Source organism: Pogona vitticeps, chromosome 3, assembly GCF_051106095.1.
Source record: "Pogona vitticeps strain Pit_001003342236 chromosome 3, PviZW2.1, whole genome shotgun sequence".
NCBI classification, from domain to species: domain Eukaryota; kingdom Metazoa; phylum Chordata; class Lepidosauria; order Squamata; family Agamidae; genus Pogona; species Pogona vitticeps.
This window is the reverse complement of record NC_135785.1, coordinates 166,722,784-166,747,471: the sequence shown is the minus strand read 5'-3', so window position 1 is coordinate 166,747,471 and position 24,688 is coordinate 166,722,784. Positions and strand designations below refer to the sequence as shown.

At 39.6% G+C, this 24,688-nt stretch overlaps 1 protein-coding gene across 12 annotated transcripts in view; it reads right to left on the bottom strand.

Moving 5' to 3' along the window:
• Window positions 1-24,688, bottom strand: part of MCF2L (MCF.2 cell line derived transforming sequence like) — a 165,355-nt gene that overhangs the window by 86,992 nt on the left and 53,675 nt on the right. For 2 of the 12 annotated variants that reach the window (XM_072994597.2, XM_078391440.1), the window contains exon 1: window positions 17,476-19,652. The exons of 6 other annotated variants lie outside the window; for them this stretch is intronic. In XM_072994597.2, coding sequence (XP_072850698.2) covers window positions 17,476-17,626 — 151 coding nt within the window. In that variant the 5' untranslated portion in view covers window positions 17,627-19,652. Of the gene's footprint in view, window positions 1-1,797; window positions 2,214-17,475; window positions 19,653-24,688 lie in introns of those variants that run through there. 4 more of the 12 variants (XM_078391442.1, XM_078391444.1, XM_072994601.2 and 1 more) reach the window with 3 other exon arrangements.

The window sequence follows — 24,688 nt, the reverse complement described above, 5'->3', positions numbered from 1 at the left end:
ACTTTTCAAATAATTGAAAGGCTGTCTTACAGAGGAGGGGCAGGATCTGTTCTTGATCATTCCAAAGTGAACGTCATGCAACAATGGGCTCAAGTTACAGGAAGCCAGATTTTGGCTGAATTCAGGAAAAAGTTCCCAACTGTTAGAGCAGTAAAGCAATGGAACCAATTACCTTGAGAGGTTGTGAGTACTCCAACACTAAAGACATTCAAGAGAAACTTAGACAACCAATCCACCTGGCAGATATCCTTTGATTTTTATTCCTACATTGAGCAGGGGGTTTGACTTGATGAACTTATAGGCCCCTTCCAACTTCACTATTCTGTGATTCTATGATTCACACTAGCAAAAAAAAAAAAAAAATCAACATCCATTTGCTGGAGCCACGGCTACTAAAATTATACACAGAAATGGCATGATAAAATTGGATGTATTTTTATTTATTATAGCAGGATGCAGATGAAGCAGTCGGTGACTGGTTTGCCATATGCTGATAGATCCATTCACCTAGAGTCCCACTCTAACATTTTAGTCATACTGATTTGCCCTAGATCTCCAATGCAGATAGCCCTGAACAATTTCTTGACACACAGGATGCTTGGGAATCAACCTCCCTGAGTATAGGTGTAGATGTACAGTGCTCAGAGCACACAGACACATAATAGGGATGCTAGCACAAATATAGGCATTTGTCTCTCTGTAGGTCAACAGGAGCAATATTGATATTTCTACTGAGCTCAGCAGCTTTTATCAAAATAATCTCTCAGGCTACTGGCTACCTAGAGAAGTGGCCCTTATGTGATGTTCTATCCGTCTTAAGAGGTTCAAGACACAGGTATGAAGGCATATAATTTGTTCTAGGACAAGAGCAAGATCCTATTTGTAGTGACCCTAATAGGACTTTCAAGGCATGTGATGTATTTAAGGAGTGGTTTTACCAGCACCACCAAGTTTGTCCTTTTTTGGGGGGGAAACTTGTTTCTTTCTCAGTAGCAATTTAAATCATGATTTAAAATCAATTCGATTTAAACCAAATCCATCCTGCTCCTTAAGCTCACTGGAGGAAAGGTACAATGTAAAAAGTATTAATAAACAAGACAGAAAGGGAAAGGAACACAACCAATGTATGGAACTTGTACTGAACTGAAGTTCTGCTCAGTTTTACAGGCAATTAACACTAACATATTTCTGTTCTCCTAGAACTTAACATAGGACTGTCAACATATTTCCACAGAATTCTTTCTATGCCTTTAGCAGATACTAGATGATACTGCAGAAAAAGACCCAACTCCACAATGGCACCAGTAGCAATCTTTAATTAAGCAGGCTCAAAGAACACTAAGGCTGCTCTGAAAAAAAAGGGGGATTTTTCCTATTATCCTGAGTTGACTCAGTAAATCTCTAAACCAGCTGGCAGGTAGAATCCAATAGATTATGCCTGAATAGCTCAGGTTTTCACAAAGATTTGCTTTCATCCATGACAATGCTTAATGCACTTTTGTTAAGAAAATATATAAACAGATGAGAAAGGTTAAAGTTTCTAGTGGCTATCATTCTGTATCTTCAGATTTGTCTTGTGCCCTGTGCCCAACACTATCCCATAGAAACCACAGAAACATTACTTTGGATGGAAGGCAAACCTGGAGATACACCCAGAGGCAACTGAAAAACCTAACCCAGACAAACAATATTTTTCACTCCCAAAACACAAAATTACCAGAAGATTGACATATTATTAATTCCTATTATCCTAAGAAAACATATTTAGTTAAAGTAAAGTGGATGAAAGTAACTCACCAACCTGACATGTCACTGCTCTTCATCCTGTATTCCTCTCTAACAGCCATGCATACCAAACAGAACAGAAGGCAAGGCAACGTGAACTGAATCAGCAGTATTTGGTTTCTCTCTCTCCATCCCCCCACCTCACCCCAATTTTTACAAAAACAACCTTTCAGTTTCACAGTAGACTGTAGCTTCACTATTTACACCAAAGAGCGCCTCCAAAGCTTCATTCATGCCCTGTCAGAGACGCAAGATAACTATGAAAAGCTTGAACTGAAGAAATTAATATCAATCTGTCTCTCAGTGAATACTCAGCATTAACAAGTTTTGGAGGAAGTTGCAATTGTAGTGGCAATTACAGGCTCCCCACCCTTGCTTTGCAAGACTTCTTGAAAAAGTAATAAAATGCCTTGGAGCGAGAATTAGTCAAGCAGCATGTCACAAGACAGAGAACCACCTCTAAACACACAGCCAGTATGTACAAAAAGGAATCAGTCACTGCATTTACAATGGTCATTGAGTAAGTAACTTTGATGAATCTTCTGTGCAATAACAAACACAAATAAACATTTATGTAGTGCTGTCCTGTATCAATACAACCACATAAATCCTTTGGATTCGGTTTCATATATGAAAACAAAACCTTACATGTGTTCTACAAGCAAGACAGAACCATCTAATGCTTAATTAAATTATGCAACACTGAAAATTACTAGACCCCCCCCCCCTCAATTGTTTCGATGCAGTGCATTCGCTGGAAGGAGAAAAGAAAGGCAACCACCCCCAACACATAAAAGAAACTCACACCTGTGCATTTCTTCAGAAGACACCACAGTTCTGCAATATCCTTGTATAGCAAGGAGATCAGACTTAAGGTCATGTTGTCATAAATCAGTTGGAGAGCTGTTCTGTAGATGACGAGGTTTTAACTCTAAGCCTGTCTTCCAAACACACGAGAGGCACCTTTCACAGTATGAGCCAAGCTTAATGGGACACAATACCTTTCTTCAAGTTACATGCAAAGCCAGGGTGCCTTTCAACAAGATCTGAGGTCCACTAAAGGTTTAGCTATTTACTAGCACTTTACTAGTACTGCCTGACTTCGCATTTTATGGCATAAAGACTTCACATGCAAAAGTCTAAGTTTATTTTTTTAGAACTTGAAGATAACCACTGAGCAAAGGCAAGCAACAAAAAAGCATGTAATTTAAACAAATTAATTCTGAAACCCTTCTGGAGTGGCATGTCAATAGCCTCCCTTAAGGAACCCTACTTTAACAAACGGTAACCTATCAAGTAAAGCCATCTCTTTTTAGCTAGAAAGGAACAACACTGGTCAGCTGACAGCTGCTTCTCTCAAGGGGTTTTCTAATGAGACAATTCACTGAAATGGAATAAAAGGTTCTACATTTTCTACAAAAATCTGTCACATTTGGGAGAAAGGCATGGGCAATGAAATACACATTTAATTGAATTCTTAATTAGTTCTCTTGAAATCTAGTGTCTTTGATCAGTTAGAATAAATAAAATCTCTGTACTTTCATAGACAATTCTTTTAAGTGATTTTTAACCCCCAAAATGCAATAAATTACAAGCTTTTTATTTTGCCCTGAACTCCACAGGTCTTCTTTCAAAGACACTACAGAAAGGATTGGCAGTGAATCCATACATACCTATGGAGATGAAAAAAAGGTAATATGAAACAGATCCTCTTGCTAAAAAAAAATTGTGTTCCCCCCCCCCATCCCCAATTTCATTTCAGTGACATTTGTAAAATTGTTTTTGAAGGGATATAAGTTCAGGTATACTGTGAACTTTCACAGACGAATGTTAAGCAAAGTTTACTTGATCCTTTAAAGTAATTGTTGCAGGACAGTTTATCTCTTAATTAGTGACCTCAAGAATATTTACCAGCTCTCTTAGACTCACTAATACAGATAAGCAGGATGGTAAATGAAAGTGACAGAAACTACTATTTAAAAGACCCCAAAAGAAGAGGAGGAAGGCTGTTCCTGTCTACGACTGAAAATAATTCTGCCTCCCTATGGTGCTAAAAGGTTGAGGAATGGGGACAAGGTAGATAAATCATGGATGAGCAGTTATGCTGTTCACACAAACAGGAACAGGAACTCCAGATTTCCTCTTCCTTGTACAATTACATATGGAAAAACAATTAATCCTCTGCTCAATTGTCTGGATTTACCAAAGTATTTTGTGTGCAACAGCAGCAATCAAGCTACATTTTGTAAATTTACCTGGTAAGATTGCCAGTAATGTCATGCTTTCTACTCCTTTATCTAAAGCAAGGCTGGAATGTTAAATAAGTTAAGACTACAATTGATAAGATTAGATCTACCTGACAAACAAATATTGACAAACACACTCTAATAAAATAAATTGAGTAACTTTCTTGTATATTCATTTGTTTCATAACAAAAGCACAAAAAGAAGTTCAGCTATACTATCCCCTTAGATATGGCAATTCAAAACTGTAAATTGCTATTGAAAATGTAGGATTTATGTATTTTTAAAGATTCTATGGCACCCAGTTATTATTTCATTATTATGACTAGTTCATATATATTCATCTCGAGGACATTGCTGTTGCCTTAGGAGAAAGCCAGATGCAACTTAGAAAGTAGACTTAGAAGTGGGATTAGGAGCTGCACAGTAAACAAAGCTTTCCTATTAAAAAGGCAAACTTGTCTAGAGGCAAATCAAACACTAAATTTGTCAGGAAGAGGAATCATTGCTGTTGCTCAGTGGACACTAGAACGTGGGTCTGATAAGTCTGAGTTCAACTAACTAACCATTACATCATACTGGTTCTCAGAATCTCTGTGGATGGGTGGCTTCTTAACAATAAGATAGTCCTTCTTCCCAAGGAATACCTGGAATACCACCGAAACAATCAATACAGCTCCACCAACAAGCCTTGTACTATCAGTGTCACCATCCAACAACCTTGAAACCACTATGACACAGCTTCCAAGATTTTGACAGAATAGCTCCAGACCATAACCTTGGTAGGAAAAGAGAGGGAAACCCTTGTAGCAGTTACTTAGCAACAAATGAAGGTCATTCTTTTGTGATTCTGGGTCCGCCAGGGATGCTAAAGGACTTCTGTTGGGCAAACTTCCATTGTTGTGACAGCCAGGTTACTCTATAATGCAGCCCCTTAATGTTTCACTGTTTAGGTGTCTTTCACAAATTATAAGTCTCTCAAAATTCACAATATTGTGCCCTTCAGGTTATTTTAAAACATGCTTTAAAATAAATAAATTTGTTAACAATGATTTCTATAGCCTGAGTTTAGTTCTTCTGATTCTCTGTTATGGTATAACAGATGCTTGCAGTGGCATATACCATCTTCCACTAAGTTGCTGCAGCATTTGATTAGAGACAAATAAGAGTAGAATTCCAACGCTGTGTGATATGGTCACATACCCTTATCAAACACTACAGTGGACCCTCGACTTACAGATGGCTCGACTTACAGACTTTTCGAGTTACAGACTTCTCTGGCCGCAAAACGTAGGTTCGACTTGCAGCCGGCAAATTGACCTACAGACCAGAAAAAAACCAAAATGGAACAAAAATAGAACAAAAATGGCCGGTTACGGGATTAATCGGTTTTCAATGCATTGTAGGTCAATGGAGACTCAACCTACAGATTTTTCGACCTGCAGCCACCGTTCCAATATGGATTAATTCTGTAAGTAGAGGGTCCACTGTAATCAGAAAGAGACAATCTCCATATTTTATATAAAACAATCCCAAATTACTGGATAATTTTCAAGACATGACAAAACTCTGACTCGCAATGCTTGATTGGATTCTCTGTCTCTTGTGTCCACGGGTGACATAACTGGTGCTGAGAAGTGTTCCAAGAATGTGCTTTCTTGATATGCTTCAAGTTCTCCATGTCACTCCTCAACAAAGTAACTGGAATAAGGGAAAGAGTGACAGGGCCTCTTCAGAAAACGCAGGTCACACTACTGCACAGAGGGTCTAAAATCTGCCATACATGCATTTATGAGAACTAGGACCTAGGGAGCCACTATCATGAGACTGTAAATTATGTGACGTTCCACCCTTCATAAACAATCTGCAGGGAGTGCAAAGAAGATCTGATGAACACTGCATCATCATTAGCATGGCAAGCATATAGAGACAGCTGCAGGTGCTACTGCCAGGTAATTTACCATTACAAAAAGGGAACTTACTCTAAGGAAGAGGAGAAATGGAAGAAGTGCAATGTGAAAGATGAAGTTTCATCTCACCGTCTCACACCTCCTAGGCATGCATGCCTGCTTTCAGAACTAAATCTCTAGATGCACACACCAATATCACAGTATGTAAGGATGTGGAGGTTTTAATCCCTCCTCCATGCCTATTGAGATCTAGAGATTGCTGGAAGCATGCTGGTAAGAGGTGAAAGCTACAGTACTTCTTATCCACACAACAAATATCATTTTCGCATGTCTGGTAACCAGACTGTGGAGAAACAGCAGTCTTAAACAGGGATTGGAAATAGCTTTCACTTCCTCCCCATTCCCCAGAACGACTGTTGTTGCAGCAGAACAGTGCTTTTCCTGTGTAGAGAAATAGCTGGAGCTCCCTGTCTTGGAGAATCATTTGCAACAAATCTGTTCCTCAGGTCTGGACCAGTGGGTCTCTACCTCATCCAGAAAGGCTTTTTTTTTGCATGTTCTTTAGCAAGAATATTCACTTTAGTGTCCATAACTATTAAAAGATAAATTCTTTCTTTATAAAGGCAATACACATAGTATAATATACGTGTGTGTGTGTGTGTGTGTGTGTGTGTGTGTGTGTGTGTGTGTGTGTGTGTGTGTGTGTGTGTTCGTGTGTTCGTGTTCAATGATACAGTTAAAACCTTCATTGCCGTAACCTACATGTCATAAAAGGAAACTAACCCAGGCACATAAATTCATTAAATGAAGTCTCAGTAGTTCTTGGAGAAAGAGTCTTCAATATATTTCAGCAATCAAAGAGGCATGGCAGCAACTACTTTGTACTTGCATACTTTGTAAACCCTAAAGGAAGAACCACCTTACCTCAAAGGAGTATTTTTATCCTGGAAATTGTCCTCTGTTTAAAACAATGACTCTTCCTCTCTGCTCTTCAGATTACTGATGTGCTTCCTGTCTAGTTCCATATACAACATTTGCAGGAACAGGAGTTGTCAGTTTCTTTACATGGTGGCTTACACTATTTCTTTATTTACTTTCTGCTAGGTACAGGTGGGGCTATTTGCATAATACAGACCCAAAGTAGCAACAGGAAATGATCTTGTTTGCAAAAGGCATTTACTTCATTTGCCTACGTGATATAATTCTACTCTTCAATTATTCATGGTAGAGGATTGTTCAGGCATAAGCAGTTTACTCCAAACTTTTGGAGGATGATATCCACCAGTCACACAGTAGCAGAGGCATTTCTAGCCCATTACTCCTTCAACACATCTTTCATTTGGAATTAATTTGAAATACTATTTTGCTGGTTGTCAATGCTTCTAAGAATCCCAACTACACTGTATTCATCTTTCAAATGCACACCTAGTTTTGTCAGATACATGTGCTCCAGCAGTCTCTTTGTCCTTTCCCTTCTGAAGGATCAGTCTGGTTATGGCACAGAACTGAACATTAGCAATTGTTTCACTGGCTCTCAGATATGAACAAGATCATTTTCTTTTTTCTGCTTCACACAAATTGTTACAGACCATGTAGCTCATAGGTAGAGCATATGCTTTTCCACACAGAAGGTCCTTGGTGTAATACGGAACAGAGTTAGAATAAATAATACTGGGCTACATAGATACTAGTTGGATCTGATAAAATAGCAGCTTCCTGAACTCTGGAGATTATTCTGAGGACACTAAAGGGGGAGGGGGGAGAGATCACAATGATGATGCTGATGAAGAAACTACATATCTTGAAATTTAAAAAAGGAAGCTGTAGAATTATCTCTCTAATTTGTATTGCAAACATTTTATTATATCAAGGGTTTTGGGAAGAGGCAATGGTGTAGTCACTGCAGATTTACACTTAATTTTTCAGATATAACTCTCAGTTCACCTGCAATGGTAGCAATTGTTAGTCAGTGCTCCATTTGGTATCAGAGCATAAGAAAAGGTAAAGGTAAAGTATCTGACTCTAGGTCACGATGCTCATCCCCATCTCCAAGCCGTAGAGCCAGCGTTTGTCTATAGACAGTTTCTGTGGTCATGTGGCCTGCATGACTGGACATGGAACGCCATTACCTTCCCACCGTAGTGGTATCTATTTATCTACTTGCATTTACATACTTTCAAACTGCTAGGCTGGCAGGAGCTGGGACAAGCTACAGGAGCTTAATCCGTCGCATGGATTTGGTCTTATGACTGCTGGTCTTCTGACCTTGCAGCACAGAGGCTTCTGCGGTTTAACTCGCAGCACCACCACGTCCTCGTATCTGGACATAGGCATGTCTTAACTGGAGCCCAGCATAAACATTAATTATACCTTACTCTGAAACTCAAGGGATAAACATGATAATCCCCACCAACACAAATCACAAAAATTGTACTTTAAAAAAAAATCAAAATACTGTTTAACAAATGCACTTAGTGACAGAGGGAGGAATACTGGGTGGATTTTTACTTACCAGAGATCCATCTGCTTGATGTGGCTCCCATTAAGAGATATTTCTTATCTCACAAGAGGCAAAGAGAGTAATTCCTTCACCTTTTCATTCACTCATTGAATGCAAAATGCTCAGATGAATGTTTGAACCAGCATGACTCTGCCATGACCAAAACTAGTTGAAGAGATCCCTACTTGCCTTGTCGGTAACCAATTGGCAACAGGCAGTGTAAAAACGATTTAAAATCCACATCACTGTATAGCGTAGCTGATGCTACAGAGGACTGGCTATTTGCTTGCCTGTGTGTATAAATGACAAAAACTATCACTTGAGTCCTCTGATTTTCTTACAAGATTGGATGTCCCAAGTTACTTTGAGCCACAGAAGCCAAACTAGAATTGCAGCTGGAGAAAATACAATAGATTTCCATTTCTTCCTCAGAATGTGCTACCTAGTTCATCTTCACTCCAACTGGAACAATAAGCAGAAGTTTTCCTTCTCATTAAACCTCATGTACTTGATTTGTCTTGACTTCTCTAGAAGAATGAACTTTGCTCCTTTAAAACCAGAGGCTATACAAGGGCGGCTTCATAATTGCCACCCTTTCCTTCTTAAATTGTATTTTACAATGTTCTTTAGTTATAAATTTGATGTTTACACACTGTAGATGTACTTAACAGCTGGCATATGATAAACCACACCTTCAGTACCAGGTTAAGACCCACACAGGCCCTAAGCTATGGGAAGTTTAAAAGGTCCCACAGAAGTACCAAAAATGTGTACTATTTTATGTAAAGTTTAACATTCATTAATTTAGGTCAAATACTTAGAGACCTCTCATAATCTAAAGTCCTAATCTCTAGCTTTCTTGCCTTATATGTATGTAAATAGGGTCCTGTATACTTTGAAAACATCATGATAGATGACAGAGCCAAACCAAAGCTTAAAAAAAATGACAAGGATCTTTTTTGTTTGCTTTACTTCTAGGGTACAATCATCCTCAAGCATGAACTACAATTTAGACTCACTTTCCTCCTCAACATAATAGGATAAATCAGCCTTGACTCTCTAGACCTTGGTACAGTATGCCCCTCTTCCATATGCTTGGGCATTAGTTACTACACCAGCAATTCAGCTACAGTGGTGCCTCGCTAAACAGTTACCTCGCATGACAGTTTTTTCGCTAGACATTGACTTTTTGCAATCGCTATAGCAATTCGCAAAACAGTGATTCCTATGGGGTAATTTCGCTGGACAATGTTTGGTCCCTGCTTTGCAAACCAATTTTCGCTAGACAACAATTTTGACAGCTTCCTCCACTCTTGCAAAACAGGTGTTTTCGGGACCTAAGCTTCACAAGACAGCAATTTAAACAGCTGATCGGCAGTTTGCAAAGTGGCTTTCCTATGGCCGATCGTCGCTAGACAACGGCGATTCTTCCCCACTGGAACGCATTAAACAGGTTTCAATGCATTCCAATGGGGAAATGCTTTTCACTAGTCAATGATTTCGCTAAACTGCGATTTCAGTGGAACGGGTTATCATCGTCTAGCGAGGCACCACTGTATGTGGTACAAATGGCTGTCCTAGCAGCAGATGTAGAAGAGTGGAGAAAGAAGGCATGAGGAACAACATCAACAGCTGTATGGAACAGGAGTGGGGGCAAGGAATGATTAATAAATACTGCAATGAAGGGAAGAGAGCCAGAACAAATAAAATGTATTGGTATAAAACAAAAAAAAGGAGGTATAAGCATACCAAATATTAAAAAAAAAATATTTGGATAATCAGTTGAGATTCATTGGGGAAATTATATATAACCCAGAAAGGTTAATTTGGTGGAAAATGGAATCATCAGCATTATGGGTGGATACTGAAAAACATCTATTTGGTATAATTAAAAAATATAAAATAAGTGAAATTAATAACCTGTTTTTAAAGACTATGTTAAACGTCTGGTACAAGTATAGAAAGAATTTATGTCCGTTTAACTCTCCATTACGATTAGTGACTGAAATAGAGAATTTTCCTGCCAATATGAAAGCTTATACAGAATTATTTAAAGAAAAAAAGTGATTAGATTAAAAGACTGGTTGTATAAAATGAGATCGAAAGATCAAATGAAACAAATCCTTCAAAATAAGAATATATCATGGTTGAATTATATGCTATTAGAAAGATGGACTAATGGATGGGTAAAGAAGTATAATAAAGGTAGGGAATATAGAAAGTATGAACAATTTCTATTATCATATGAAGATATTCAGATGACTGATTCAGTAAAGGGTGCAGTGAGTAAAATTTATAGATTCCTGTTAAATCTAGAAGAAGAAGAGAATGAGAAAGAAGGATTGAAGTTAGTGTGGGAACAAGACTTATGAAAAAGAATAAATGATGAAGAATGGAGGAAGATGTGGATGAGAGATTTACGATTTACGTTGGTGAGAATTAAAGATTTTTTTTTTCAAATTGGGTTTAAGATGGTATTTGACACCGACAAAATTGAATAAAATTAATGCTAGTTATCTGAATGTCTGTTGGAAATGTTGGTACATACTTTCATATGTGGTGGGAATGCGAAAAAGTACAAAGATTTTGGAAGCCTCGTGGCGCAGTGGTTAAAATGCTGTACTGCAGCTAAAACTGTGCTCATGACCTGGGGTTCAAATCCCAGGTAGCCGGCTCAAGGTTGACTCAGCCTTCCATCCTTCCGAGGTCGGTAAAATGAGTACCCAGCTTGCTGGGGGGGGCAATGTGTAGCCTTTATAATTAAAATTGTAAACCGCCTGGAGAGTGCTTGTAGCGCTATGGGGCGGTATATAAGTCCAATAAATAAATAAATAAATAAATAAATAAATAAGCTAATCTTTGAAGAACTAAATGACATATGTGAAAAAGATATAGAATTTAATTCTGAGATAGCTCTGTTATCAATATTTGAGAATGTGGTCTATGATAAGATGACTAGAGAGTTGATTACCAATTTATTAACAGCAGCCAGATTAATAATAGCTAGGAATTGAAAATCAAAGTCTGAATTTCGAATGGAAGAATGGTATAATGAAATATGGAACATTGCTATAAGTGATGAGTTAACTTGTAACTTAAAGGTTAAGAAAGGAGAAATGAAAAAGAATAATTTATATGATATATAGGGCAGAATATGTGCTAACAAGAGGAAAAGGGAAAGCTCCAAATCAACAATCAATGCAGTTCTGGAGAAGAGGACAATAAAGGAAGAAGAAGAATAAATACAGGGGAAGAAAAGGATTACTGTAGGAGGTCCTGACTATGGTGGTGAGGAACACAGTTGATTTGTATTTTGGTTTATGTATTTTATGTTTATGTTGTAGTTTAAGAAAAAATAAAAAAAGGAGTGGGAGCAGGGCAGAGCTCCTTTTTTCAAATTTGCTGGCAGTCTGAGGGCTAGACTCCCATTAAGGTGGGGCTAAAATGGAGGGATGTGACCAAAGATGTTCATTTCCATTTTTAATTTACAGTATGTATTTTAAAAAATGAATGCAGTAATTATATACCATACAGACTGTTACCATGACTTTTTGTTAATTTAAAAAGGGGGATAACTTTTTAAAAAATCAACTGAGAAAGCCCTCTTCTGCCCTCTAGTGGTCATCTGTATTTTTAGTGGAGTAGCGGGCCCTATGGTTTTCAATTTTTTAAAAACCCTTAGAGGCATGGGGGCTCCAGAGGTGTTGTTGTCAGCTTTAGAAATAGTTCTGAATGCTGCATGCAGCCCACAGACCATATGTTATGAAACTCCTGTATAAAGTAACCAAATGGCCAGAGCTTCATGTATTACAACTCCAAGGAGAAGATCCAAGCACTGGAAAACCCACCTGCAGGCCAATGAACTGCCTTTCCCAACCATCATATTAGGAGACCCTGTCATGACATAGGACCCACATGGACTTCTGCCACTATATGATTGTTCTTGCTATCAAAAAGCAAGACTGGTACTGCCGCTCAAAGTTGGATCTTTTCCCCCCACCACCATTAATCTTTTAGAAGATTCCTGAAGTATAGCTATTTAGGTACATAGACTATGCTTTTCCTCCAAATAAATCTACTACAATGCCTAAAGATGTGATGGAAAAAATGACAACCACCAAATAAACAAAGTAGAATATGTCAAACTATGTCTGTAACCATGCCATAAAACTGTGGAGAGAAGGAAGGACATTGGAGAAGCTACAAAGGCAATTCATGACCATGTTGATATAGGACTGGTTTTACATCCTCTAAGTTAGTGGTTGCAAACCCTGGGTCCCCAGATATTCCTGGACTACAATTCCCAGAAATCCTGGCCAGCACAACTAGTTGTGAAGGCTTTGGGGAGTTTTTATCCAAGAACATCTGGGGACCCAGGTTGGGAACCACTGCTCTAAGTGGATCCAACAGAGATCGGCAATAAATAATAATATGCAAGGAGAATGTCTTATTTTAGATGTGCAGTAGTGATATGAGGAGGTAAACTGCCTCCTCATGGATACACGGCTTCTTCCACTGATATTTGTGCTCAGTTGTGTCCTTGATGCTGACACAAAAGGAGGTTCTCAATGGAAGTGCATATATTCTAGATGAGAATTGGCAGGTCAGTTTTAGCTATAGTTCTAAAATACAGTGGTGCCTCGCATTACGATATTGATTCGTTCCAGCGAAATCGCTGTAGAATGAAAATATCGTAAAGCGATTTTTAAAAGCCCATAGAAATGCATTAAAACCCGATTAATGCATTCCTATGGGCTTGAAACTCACTGTCCAGCGAAGATCCTCCATAGCACGGCCATTTTCGCTGCTTGTGCAGCGAGGAATCCGTCCCAGAAAACAGCGGGTGGCCATTTTTTTTACCCGGCGGCCATTTTGAAACCACTGATCAGCTGTGCGAAAATCTTCGTTTTGCAATAATCGGTTAGCGAAGCAGGTAACCGATCATCGCAAAGCGGAAAAAACTCATAGGAAACATCGTTTTGTGATCACTTTTGCGATCGCAAAAACTTCTTCATTATGCGAATTCATCATTAAATGAAGCGCTCGTCTTGCAAGGCACCACTGTACAATATGCAGAGTGGAACAAAAGTTTTCATGGGAAAGCCAGGCTTCCCAGAGGGGAAAAATGAAATAAGCAATAATATGATAATAATAAAGAAATAAATAAAATGCAAATTAACTGCTGTCATTAGAATGTGAGAGGAGGTAATGACTATGGATAATTTTCTTGATGACTATGGAAATTTAAGCACATATGTACAACCTTTATGAAAATATACAAGGAAGTTAATTCTAGCCAAGTTGATCTCCAATTAGTTTGTGTATATTTATGGTTTCTTTTCTTGTCCACCTTCCCTGTCTCTTTCATGTTTTTTTAAGTGGAATTACAGGTGATGTCATGGATGAATAATTGTCTGTAAAAAATTAAAACAAGGATTCTTCTGATGCTATTGCTCTACACAGCCCATAACTACCTTTCCACAGGTTTCATGCAACTCTTAAGAGCTCCACAAGGTTATAATTTACTGCTGTAGCTAAAGATCTGACCACATTAGAATTTTTAAAATATCAAGTTCTTCAATCTTTTTGAGATGTTTTCCAAGTTTTGGTCCATTCTTATAGAAAATAACCGAAATGTGCACCCATCCCTAGTGGTAGTTCCTTGGTTGCTGAACAATCTCCTTGAGGTTATTCTTGGCTTTTGGGAAATGTTGCAAGAGGGTTTCCAGAAGAATGCACCCCCACTTGGGCCGCAGAAGTGAGGGTAACAATTGGTTAGAGATCAAAAATCTGACATGCAAGGGGTTGGTTTCAAGGTTCCTCTAAGTCAAGTGTGCACACAAGTGTGTGCAACTCCACCTCCCTCCGCACAGCTCTCTTCCTCCTCTGAACATTGTTTGCATTCAGCCTCTTTGGTTCCAACAGCTACAGAACCCTGCATTACTTGGGGGGGGGGGGGCAGAGTCACGCGCGCACACACACATGGGTGAAGTCACGCGCGAGAGAGAGAGCAGAACCGCACCCAGTGGGGATGAAAATAGCAGATATGTTGGTTGATTTTAATTGTTTGTTTACTGCATATAGCATTTTTAAATCCTTTTAGAACCTTTGGGGTTAGAGACAGGATATATGCTAAAAATAAATCGAAATAAATTTGTTTTGTCTAGAATAGATCAAAAAGAAGCATATTAGCCCTTGATTTAATTACTTTTGCTTAAAAATCAACAGAGCAACTCAGGGGGCAACTGCATTAACAAATAATGCAGAAAATACTCCAGGACTGGGACAGTATGATTTGTATTTTTCTTTCTGTTGACTCATGATGTACAAGTCAATGCATTTTATACCAAATTCAAATAGGGCTTTCAAGGTGAGATATTGAAGCAGTGGTTTTGCCAGTTCTACTCCCCCAGTCATTTTCCATGGCTGAGTGGGAATTGAAACCCTGTTCTCTAGAGCCCTAGTCCACCACTTTATCCACTACATCACACTGGGATCTTAAGGTAGGTCTTTCTAATCAGCAGCTTGTTGCAGCAAGTGTGATATATCCTACAAATCTGGACAACCACAGTAGAGTCACCTTAACCAGCTGCAAACAAGGCAGACTGCCCGTTTCCTCCAGTTATCTACTACTACCTCCTGCATGGTTGGCTAAAATGGATTCACCTGGGGAAACCTGACTTCCCAAATGCAATGTCACAATGGATCTATTTACATTTTTCCCACTGTGTACTTGCACCCTTATTTTCATCAAGGCACATATCCCAAAACAAACTTCCCCAATCTGGTAATGTGAGTACCTCTTTAAGGGAGCCACTATGAATGCCACTATACCAAAAAGCCCAAACTTTAACTTTAGCTTAAAATACCAAGAACTAAAGTGTTCCATTTTTCATGTCTCCCAGTCCCTAACACGACATTCACTCTCTTTGGATCAATAACTGTGTTTGGCACAATTGACCACACTAAATACAACAGGCACTTTTTTTTACTCTGGTCATACCACATTTACCCCATTGTTGCTTTTCTTATACAGTACTTTTTGCTAGTAATTAATAACTGTGTGGTGTCAAGCCGATTCCAGGGTTTCCTAGGTATAAAGTACTCAGAAGTGGTCTAGCATTCTCATTTTCTGGTGGCACTCTAAGACTGTGCAGCTTGCTCGAGACAATTCAGGCTGGCCCTTCTCCCAGGAGGCTCGGTGTGGAACTGAACTCTTGCCCCCTCACTGTGCAGCCAAGTACAGTACTCCAATTCATAGAGCTGTCCAGCCAGCTACACCCACTGCTACCTTAAATAAATCTGGTGAGCATACATTGTATTCTTGCAAGGTGTCTGTTTTGTCATGGGAGATTTAGTTTTAAAACACAGTCAAATTCTATCAGTTTGTACAGGCAAGAGACAGGTAAAGATATTATCTTCAAAGCCACAAATGAAGACTATTAACAAGTTGCTTTATACAACCACATAAAGCCAGACTGTAGCCTTTGGTCCTCACTGCCACCTCTTTCGAAAGTGAGAGATAAGCAGCAGCTGTTCATCCTTCAGGATTCAGGATGATCCAATTCACTTCCGAGCAAGATTCACAGGTTAATAAAATAGAGGCAAACTATTATGCTCCAATTCTAATGCTGTACAGTGAAAGACTGACAGCAAAAATTACAATGCCTACTTGAATTCACTGGAAATTGCCAAAAAACTTAGGAAGCAGCAATACTGAGCAAAGAAGGATTTGACTTTCCGCATTAGTACAGAAAGAGCCACATTCATTTAAAAAAAAAAACAGTTCAGAAATATCTCAGGACTTTGAAAGCCACTGCACACCTGTCACCTGGGGGGTGGGGAACCAAGCCAGAATTGTTTGTTTCTATTCCCGCTGCCTTCAAAGTGGACACTGAACAAAGAATCAAAACATCTTGAGCTAAACTCAGTAACCATTGATAGCCAAAGCCAGCACAACAGAAGTTTCTTCCCTTCCTCTCTGTGGCTCTTTATGTTGTCTGAATGCTGGTGTTTCTCGGACCTCCAGAACCAGTTTTCAAGCCTCAGTGGGGAGGATGCTGCCCGTGGGAAAAGGGGTTGCCTCCCTTCTGATTCTGGTGGACTTCGTCAGCAAAAGTCCAACATTGGATCCTGCCCTTTAAACAAATGTCCATCAGTCAGCAGCCTCAGAAATTCATACTCTTGCAAGTCACTCAGGAACTCCAAGGTTTCTTTACATGAATCTGCAACTCACAACTGGAGGTAAAGGACGGATTCACATCTCTGGCATTCAGCTCTGTGTTAAATGCTCCCAGTGGCTTTGTCTGCACCAGTGGGCATAAGCCTTTAAGATAATTAAGTCCTGAAGTCATGATGTACTTACACTTGCATTTACTAAAACACAGAGAAAACCCAAGAAGCTATCTTATACTGAGAAACAAACACCGTGTCCCATGTTTTTTGAAACTGTAGGGATAACGAACAAGTTATCCCTACAAGTTATCCCTTCCAGATTGTTTATGATGACATGCATTTCAGAGCAGATATATTTTTTAAAAAAAAATCCAAGGGCTTAACACAGTTTACAAGGGCTTAACACAGTTTACACTAAACAAACAATACACAATGCCATATTCCATTAAAAACTGCCAAAATATGACCTTTTAAAAAAACCCTGAAATGCCACACTTCTGCCAGGACTAAAAAGATCTGCAGAGGCTGACCTAGTACTTGGAAACAATAGCTTAAGTACTATTTTGAACAGATAATTGCTTTTGAAAATAGTATATATATTTCTGTTCTGTCACCCTGAAGAGAACACAAATAAAGTATCCTTTCCAGGGTTTTCTAGGTCTGAGTAGTCTATACCTGGAAAACCGTGGAAAGGGTCACGGTAAGTCAGAACTGACATGATGGCACGTAATTATTGCTCCTATTAATGCAGGCGTCATGCTCATTCAATAATATGTAAGCAATACAAACATTAGTACAGAAGAAAAAATGATTAATAAATTGCAGATTTCTATTCTGAAATCAACTTAGAACTGTTCTCACCAGAGCAGTGGGAATGAGGGTAATTTCGCCCCTGTCTCTTTGTAGGAGACCGACGTAGTGTCGAGGAAAGGTTGTGAAACACATGGTTGACCCGGCGTAGAAGTCGGTTAGGATTTTGTTGCCCTTCTCTTAAAGATCCACGTTGTGACATTGTGTTATCACATTTGTTTTTAATGATTCGTATACAGTACTTACGACCTGCACAATATTCTTTCTGTAATCTTTACACAGCCCTTCAGTACTAAGTAGAGTGTTTGGTTTTTAAATTTTCTTGAGAATATAATATTAGAGTTTGGCTATTTGTATCAAATTTCTCACACTTAGTGGATCTGAAAATAGTAAAAAGAGATGAACAGTTAACAGTAGGTTGTTTTTTTTTTGTCTTTGTAGACCTTCAACACATTGTGCTCTCCTAAGGTTACTTCAAAACAATATATGCCACAGCTTGATGGAAGAAAAACATTCACTGTTTCTTCTTTTCAGCAGCTGTTCACTTGAAGCCAGACATCTATGAAAGGAGACAAGGCATATTATACAGAAATGACTGAACTTCTAAACAGGCATTCCGTCACTAGATCCAGATATATTTTTAGCTGTAACCCCATTACTTTAGTTGCTTTCACTGAAAAAGCTGTGCCTACTTTTACAGTCCATCTCTTTGTCAGATATTTCCCCACAACGCTGGAGAATCTTCCTTCATTTCAAACGAACTACAGCACTCTGTAGATCTGCAACCTCCTTCTTAAAAGCACAAGGGTGTTCTGCAATAGCCAAACAACATCTTCAGCTTCTGGTGTAGAAGGGTATGTGGAGGCCCTTTTCTTATATTCCTACAACAGCAGCTAGTGAGGCAGAAATATATCACTGAAATTGCTGCATTTTTAGGTTCCACATCTGGGCATCAGTCTCATTATCCGTCTTACTCGTCTTCGAGTTCTTTCCAACAAACCAGGAGAAAAATATCAATAGAGGTATAAACAAAGGCAATAAGAAGTCACGCCTCTTTCCTGTAACAACTATAGCTGAGCAATGAAATGTCAAAATGAGTTTCTTTAAAGCAATCAAAATAGGGATGTCTACAAGAACACCTCCCAGGACAATTCAGTCCCAAAACAAACTACAGTGGGAAGGAAGGGAGGGGACAGAGACCACTGCTGTCTTGAAGCATACCAGGAAGTTCTGCACGCTCTGTTCTTCTCATCTTGTTCATTACAAGGGGAGACTGAGAGGAAACTGATTATGTTGCTTCCTTAGCAACAACCTCTTTCTATGAAAGATATCTAATCGTGTGTACTGAGATAACTGATATTTTCCCACGACAGCACACTGAAGTTTCCAACTACTGTGCAGAATGACCTCCACTGAACTACAACAAAGCCCCATGTCCCGCTAGCTTAGCATCAGTTTTCCTACATGGAGAATTTGTAAGGTGCACAATTTTCCTACTTTTACAGTATTAATGTACTTTCCAAATGTTCTGCAGATAAGCAATGAGAAAATCCTAAATCACAAAGTAGCCCTCATGGTTCAGATCCACTCTAATCCTGCTTTCTCAATCTGGCACCCTGCATATATTTTGGACTATGAACTCTCATGACACTGCCCTCCCCCCCCCCCAAAGCAGGGCATTTACTTGCTGTCCTGGGATAATGAGAGTTGCAGTCTAACTAACATAACCAAAAGAGCCAGAATAACCTTTCAGTGTGTTGCTCTTCATCATTAAATATTAATCATCATCATAGAGAGCACTGTCCCCCTCACAGGTATGCTTCTTATAAAAAACAGGTGGTCTGTGTAATGTTTCTGTAGCTGAGCTTAAAGTTGGCAATTTTAAACTATTGTTACAATTCCGATTGGTTTTTAATGTTCTAGCTCCCTATGTTTTTAATTGTACTTCTTTTTAAATGTACTAGGAAAAAGGTACCATAGTAAATAAAACAAATCACTTTATTTCTGCAATTATTTTCAAATATATCTTCGGGAAGGGCCCCCAACTTGGAGCACTTTATGGTGTGTTGTTCTCTGTGGTAAGTATGTTGATACCCACTTACTGAACTCTGTTACCCATGCCTTCTGACAATCCAGTTCCCTGGGGAGACTATGAAACAATGGTTTCAAAGGTCAAAAGGTGGGGGGGGGGAATAGCCCAGCAGTATAAAACTATCAAAGCTGCTATATCATTTGGTGTCTCAGAATGAACTCCATTAGGTAACAGTGACACACAAACATGCAATTCTCTGAAACACTGGGAGGAGGAGGAGGAGAAACGATCAGGCAACAAAACATAACTCCCTTCCTCCTACACCAGTGGTGTCGAACTGTGGCCCTCCAGATGTTCTTGGCCTTCAACTCCCAGAAATCCTGGCCAGCAGAGGTGGTGGTGAAGGCTTCTGGGAGTTGAAGTCCAAGAACATCTGGAGGGCCACAGTTCGACACCACTGTCCTACACCTTCTTATAGATAAATATGAAGTAGAAGTCAGAGTCCAGTGGTGTGCTTCTGTAAGTGGAAGCAGCTTCCACAAGTAGAAGCAGGGAAATCCGTCCCTCTCCCTCCTGCAGCCTCCATGAGCCCCAAAGACCTGCTCAGGAGGTGCTAAGAAAACTTTTGTAGTAGATCATAGTCTACTAGTTACTATGATCTTTGGTTAATGTTTTAAACAGGACAAATCAACTTGGGAACTATTTGCTTGTTTACCGTGGCAATTCAAACATTAAGCAGAGCTAGGAGACCTTGATAAATATTTCTCTTCTTCTCTTCTGTTCCACCTTAACCTCTGTTAATACTGGTGCCAACAAAGATGCAAGGGAGGAGCTTAACTATGGTGAGATGAAGCATAATTGCAATTAGCTGAGTCATGATCCTGTATCTGAAACTCAGCGAAAAATGAATTAAAATCTTCATAACAGTTGGGAGTGCCAATGTTCCCTGAAGACAAGTGTGGCAAACTGGTATGTCTGGACTTCTAATTCTGCAAGGTAAGATAAACAGCAAGGCATCCTCTGTCTGTTTCTCAAAAGCAATGTCCACATGACATGCATTATTAAGAATTTCTATGTGCCAGACACTACACACTTGTAGAAAAGGAGTGACTCCTTTGCAGAACTTTTATTTGAAACTCCTTACCAACAAAGTCTGCATTGCTAACCTTCAGACTAGTCAACAAGGTAAAACCAACTGGGGCGTCCACCATAAGTTATGCATTATAAGAGGAGGAGCCTCGGAGAGAAGTTCAGTCAGTCAAGAGTCAGAGAGAGCAAGAGACAGGATAGTTTGGAGGGTTTTGAGGCAGAGAGTGTTTAAGGAGTGATTAGTCAGAGTGTGACTTGTGTTAATTAATACAGAAGAGATTTTTTAAAAAAACTATTGAAGCTTTGTGGACCTTTAAGAATGTGCTTAAGAATTTTTCCTGAAACCAAGTGTAATCAATAAACCTGTTTCTGTTAAAAAGTCAGTACTGGATGGACCTTAGTCTTTCAAAAGAAAAATAAGTTGATAAAGAGATCAACTGGTGGTAGCATGTCAAGAGGCATGTTGGGATACCTTTGTGAGTTCTGGGTTTGATAAAACACGCAGGGCCCACGGGGTAAATGCCACACCAACTCATTTTCAATTTAATGCATTTATGAAAACAGCAAGCAGAGAGAAGTGCTCACATAGTTGTTTTAAACTAACAGCCAGACAACGCATTCCCTATCTAAACTAAATGACGCAGCTTTCAGGAGAAGGAGGTCCTGGGTCATCCTTGGGCAGCTGCAGGCTTATCAAATTAACAAAAAAATAAACAAGCCTTTGGGAAAGAGCCTCAAAGAGGTGGTACACCTGTCATGTATCTTTTGTGAACTCAAATCAGCCTGGAATGTGTCTGTAAGTGCAAATAAGGGCCTAAAACTATATAGCAAATATGTTTCCAGAAAGGAGATGTGGTGGAGTATGAAGAGATTAGAATGCTTACAATTGGCAAGGATTAGCAAGCAGCCAAAACAACACCTTCGGTAGAGCACAACAATGAGTTAGGTTTCCAAGATGCTGACACCTAAAGATTACACAATATTTGTGGTTTACATGAGAAATCAGCATGCTTAAGAAAAAATGAAAAAGTTCAATTGTAGTAGCAATGCAACTGGAAGGTTTTATTTAAAGCACTCAGAAAGTCTAAATGGAAAGAAATTTATTGCACCATTGATTATACCTCTTTAAAAATCAGAATGGATGACAAGAATAGAGTGTGTGTGGAGAGTCAACTGATGCTTCCTGCTGTTAAAAATAAAATATATTCACAAAGGATTTTTCAGGCTCTACCTAAAAACCAACAACAAAGTAATTAGCATGTTGCAAGACAGCAATATCCTACAGTGTTAATTAGAAGCAGTAAATAATCTGCACCTGATCTCATTCCTCCCCTGAGGAAAGAGGAAAAAAATGCTCTTTTATTTAAACACAGATACTGAAGGAGCCAGGTATGCTTCAGATTAACCTTTGTAACATTTCTGAAATGTGACAGTTCTATTAACTGTCCATTTATGCTTCTACTGTTTGGGTGTTTTCCCCCCTGCTAATTATGAAATTGCAAACATCCACTCCTGTAATTTCTTATACTGGGGAAAACAAATATCTTGCAACACAGTCTACAGCTAGGGACAACACAATGTTATAACTGTGTTATAAAACATGTCTCTTCTACTTAAATTCAATAAATTCTAGTTATAAGTACACTGCAGAACAGCTTCACTGACATGCATGAAATTTTAGGAGCACACATATTAAGCTTCATGACTACATTTGGAAATCCACCCATCTTTTTCATTTTGAAGATACATTACTGGATTGATTAAAACTGACTATTCTTATGCACTATGACAGGGGTCTTCAAACTATGGCCCGTGGGCCACATCCGGCCTGCCTTGCCTTTTTATCTGGCCTAGGCATAGGAAGAGGAGGGACCCAAGTGATCCCCCACCCCCACTGTCTTTGCAAAGACAGTGGGGGTGGGGAAAAACTTATATCAAGCTTCACTCCTCTTCCTATCTCCGCCCAGGCATAGGAAGAAGAGGGAAGGAGAACCTTTTACAAAGACAGCAGGGTGGGGGATGGCTTGGGTCCCCCTTCCCTCCTTTGGCCCTCAAAATATGTAAAATATACAGTGGGGTCTTGACTTGAGAACTTAATCCGTATTGGAAGGCGGTTCTCAAGTCAAAAAGTCTGTAAGTCAAGTCTCCATTGACCTACAGTGCATTGAAAACCGATTAATCCCGTAACAGGCCGTTTTTGTTCCATTTTGGTTTTTTTCTGGTCTGTAAGTCAAATCTCAGTCTGCAAGTCAAACCTAAATTTTGCGGCCAGAGAAGTCTGTAACTCAAAAAGTCTGTAAGTCAAGCCGTCTGTAAGTCAAGGGTCCACTGTATCATGTAGCCCTCATACGGAAAAGGTTGCAGACCCCTGGACTATGGCATGTAGAATTAGGATTAGGAACATGATGTGCACTATGAGCTCAATTACCCCTTTGTGTGCTCCAACTCCTTCACTGACCCCGGGCTCTATCCAATTCAGTTGTCCTGTGCAGAGTCACTGCAGAGTATACTCAAACCAAGAAGTCTGGAGGGGAATTTCATCATAAAAATGTACGAGAGAAATGGAAGGAATATATCATCCTAATAATCACGAATCCATGGTCTGTCCATTGTATCTGAACAAATCCAAATATTTGGAAGGAATAGAAAAAAGGAGCTCCCTTCAAACACAGTTACCACAATCTGCCATAAGTAAAGAGCTGGTGTACTGAAGAAGAATGCCTACAAAGGAAATATCACTAAAGTTATTGTGTATATACATAAAAGAAGATATTATGATAATGCGGCCTACGGTAACTGAAATGTATAGGGATGAGTATAAAAGGTGCCTTTTTTGGCACACTCCCCCTTTTTAGATTAGGTAAATCAGGGGTCTCCAACCTATTTCACCCTGCGGACTGGCTGGGCAAGGCAGGGCACCCTGTGCTCATGCGCATGTGCGAACAAGTGCCCGCTGTCTCTTGCATGAACGAGCGCCCCCACGCATACAAATGGCAGTGCAGTCTTGTGTGTGCGTGCTTGTGTGCAAACAGCTGTGCAGCATTTGCACAAGCGCACTGGAGCGCATGCACATGCACAAATCAGCTATGTGGGGGTGAGTGCATGTGTGGGGAGGCGGGAGGTCTGTCTCTGTGGCCCGGTGCAGCTCAGGCAATGGACCGGCATGGGGCCGCGGACCAATCATTTGCTTTTTTCTTTTTAACAGTTATGTTCCATCCATCTAGTGGTGAACCACTACTCTGGGTGGCTAACAAAATCAGAGGCACATACGCACCACCAAACAAAAATCACACATTGTCGTGCACCCTCAGTGACCCCTGTGTGTTTTGACCCTCACCCAGGCTCACCTTTGGGCACGACTTGTCCTTTACCCTTTTATTCGCTGCCACAAGAGGATATTACCCTTTATATATCAATTATCAGCCTCACACTCTTGCTGCCAAATAAAACAAGGTTTATTTAAGGATAAGTGAATCACAGAAGGAAAATCATAGATGTTCTATTATCATTCATTCATTAAACGTGGATCTGATTACTTATAAGCTTGCTTGTACTCATTTACTTTAATCAAGATCTCAGTATTTTCTGACTGTCAATGTACTTCTAATTCCTTTTAACTCTTTAATATTCCCTAACTAACCAATTGTCCAATATCTGGTCTAAACACTTCACAGTCTTCTCTCTAACTGTCTAAACGCTTCACCAGCTTTTCCCTAACTGACTCTCTGGTTCTCTGTAACTGCCTCTCTGGCACTCCTAGTTTTCTTGACTCCACCCCTCCTGTCCTGTCATAGGCTCTTGCACTGGAGCTCTAAAATGACTGACAGGAGTGAGGTGTGCACTGTCCGCCACACACATATAATATCAGAAAAAGAAAAAAAGAAAAAACCCAGAGGCAATAGCAAACAAATTATCAGGCAAAATTCAAGCACCTGGGTTGTTGAGCGTATCATAAGAGAGTTAAAGGCCTGATGAAAACCTCAGATTCTACACACTTCCTGAAAGTCAGAAGAGAGAGAAAGAGTCTGGCATGTGTCAACATCTTCCATAATGTAGCAGCCACCACCAAAAAGGCCCAGTTTCTGGTGGTAGTTTTGTGAGCCTTTCTTGGAATTACCACCTGCAACCGTGATGCACGAGTAG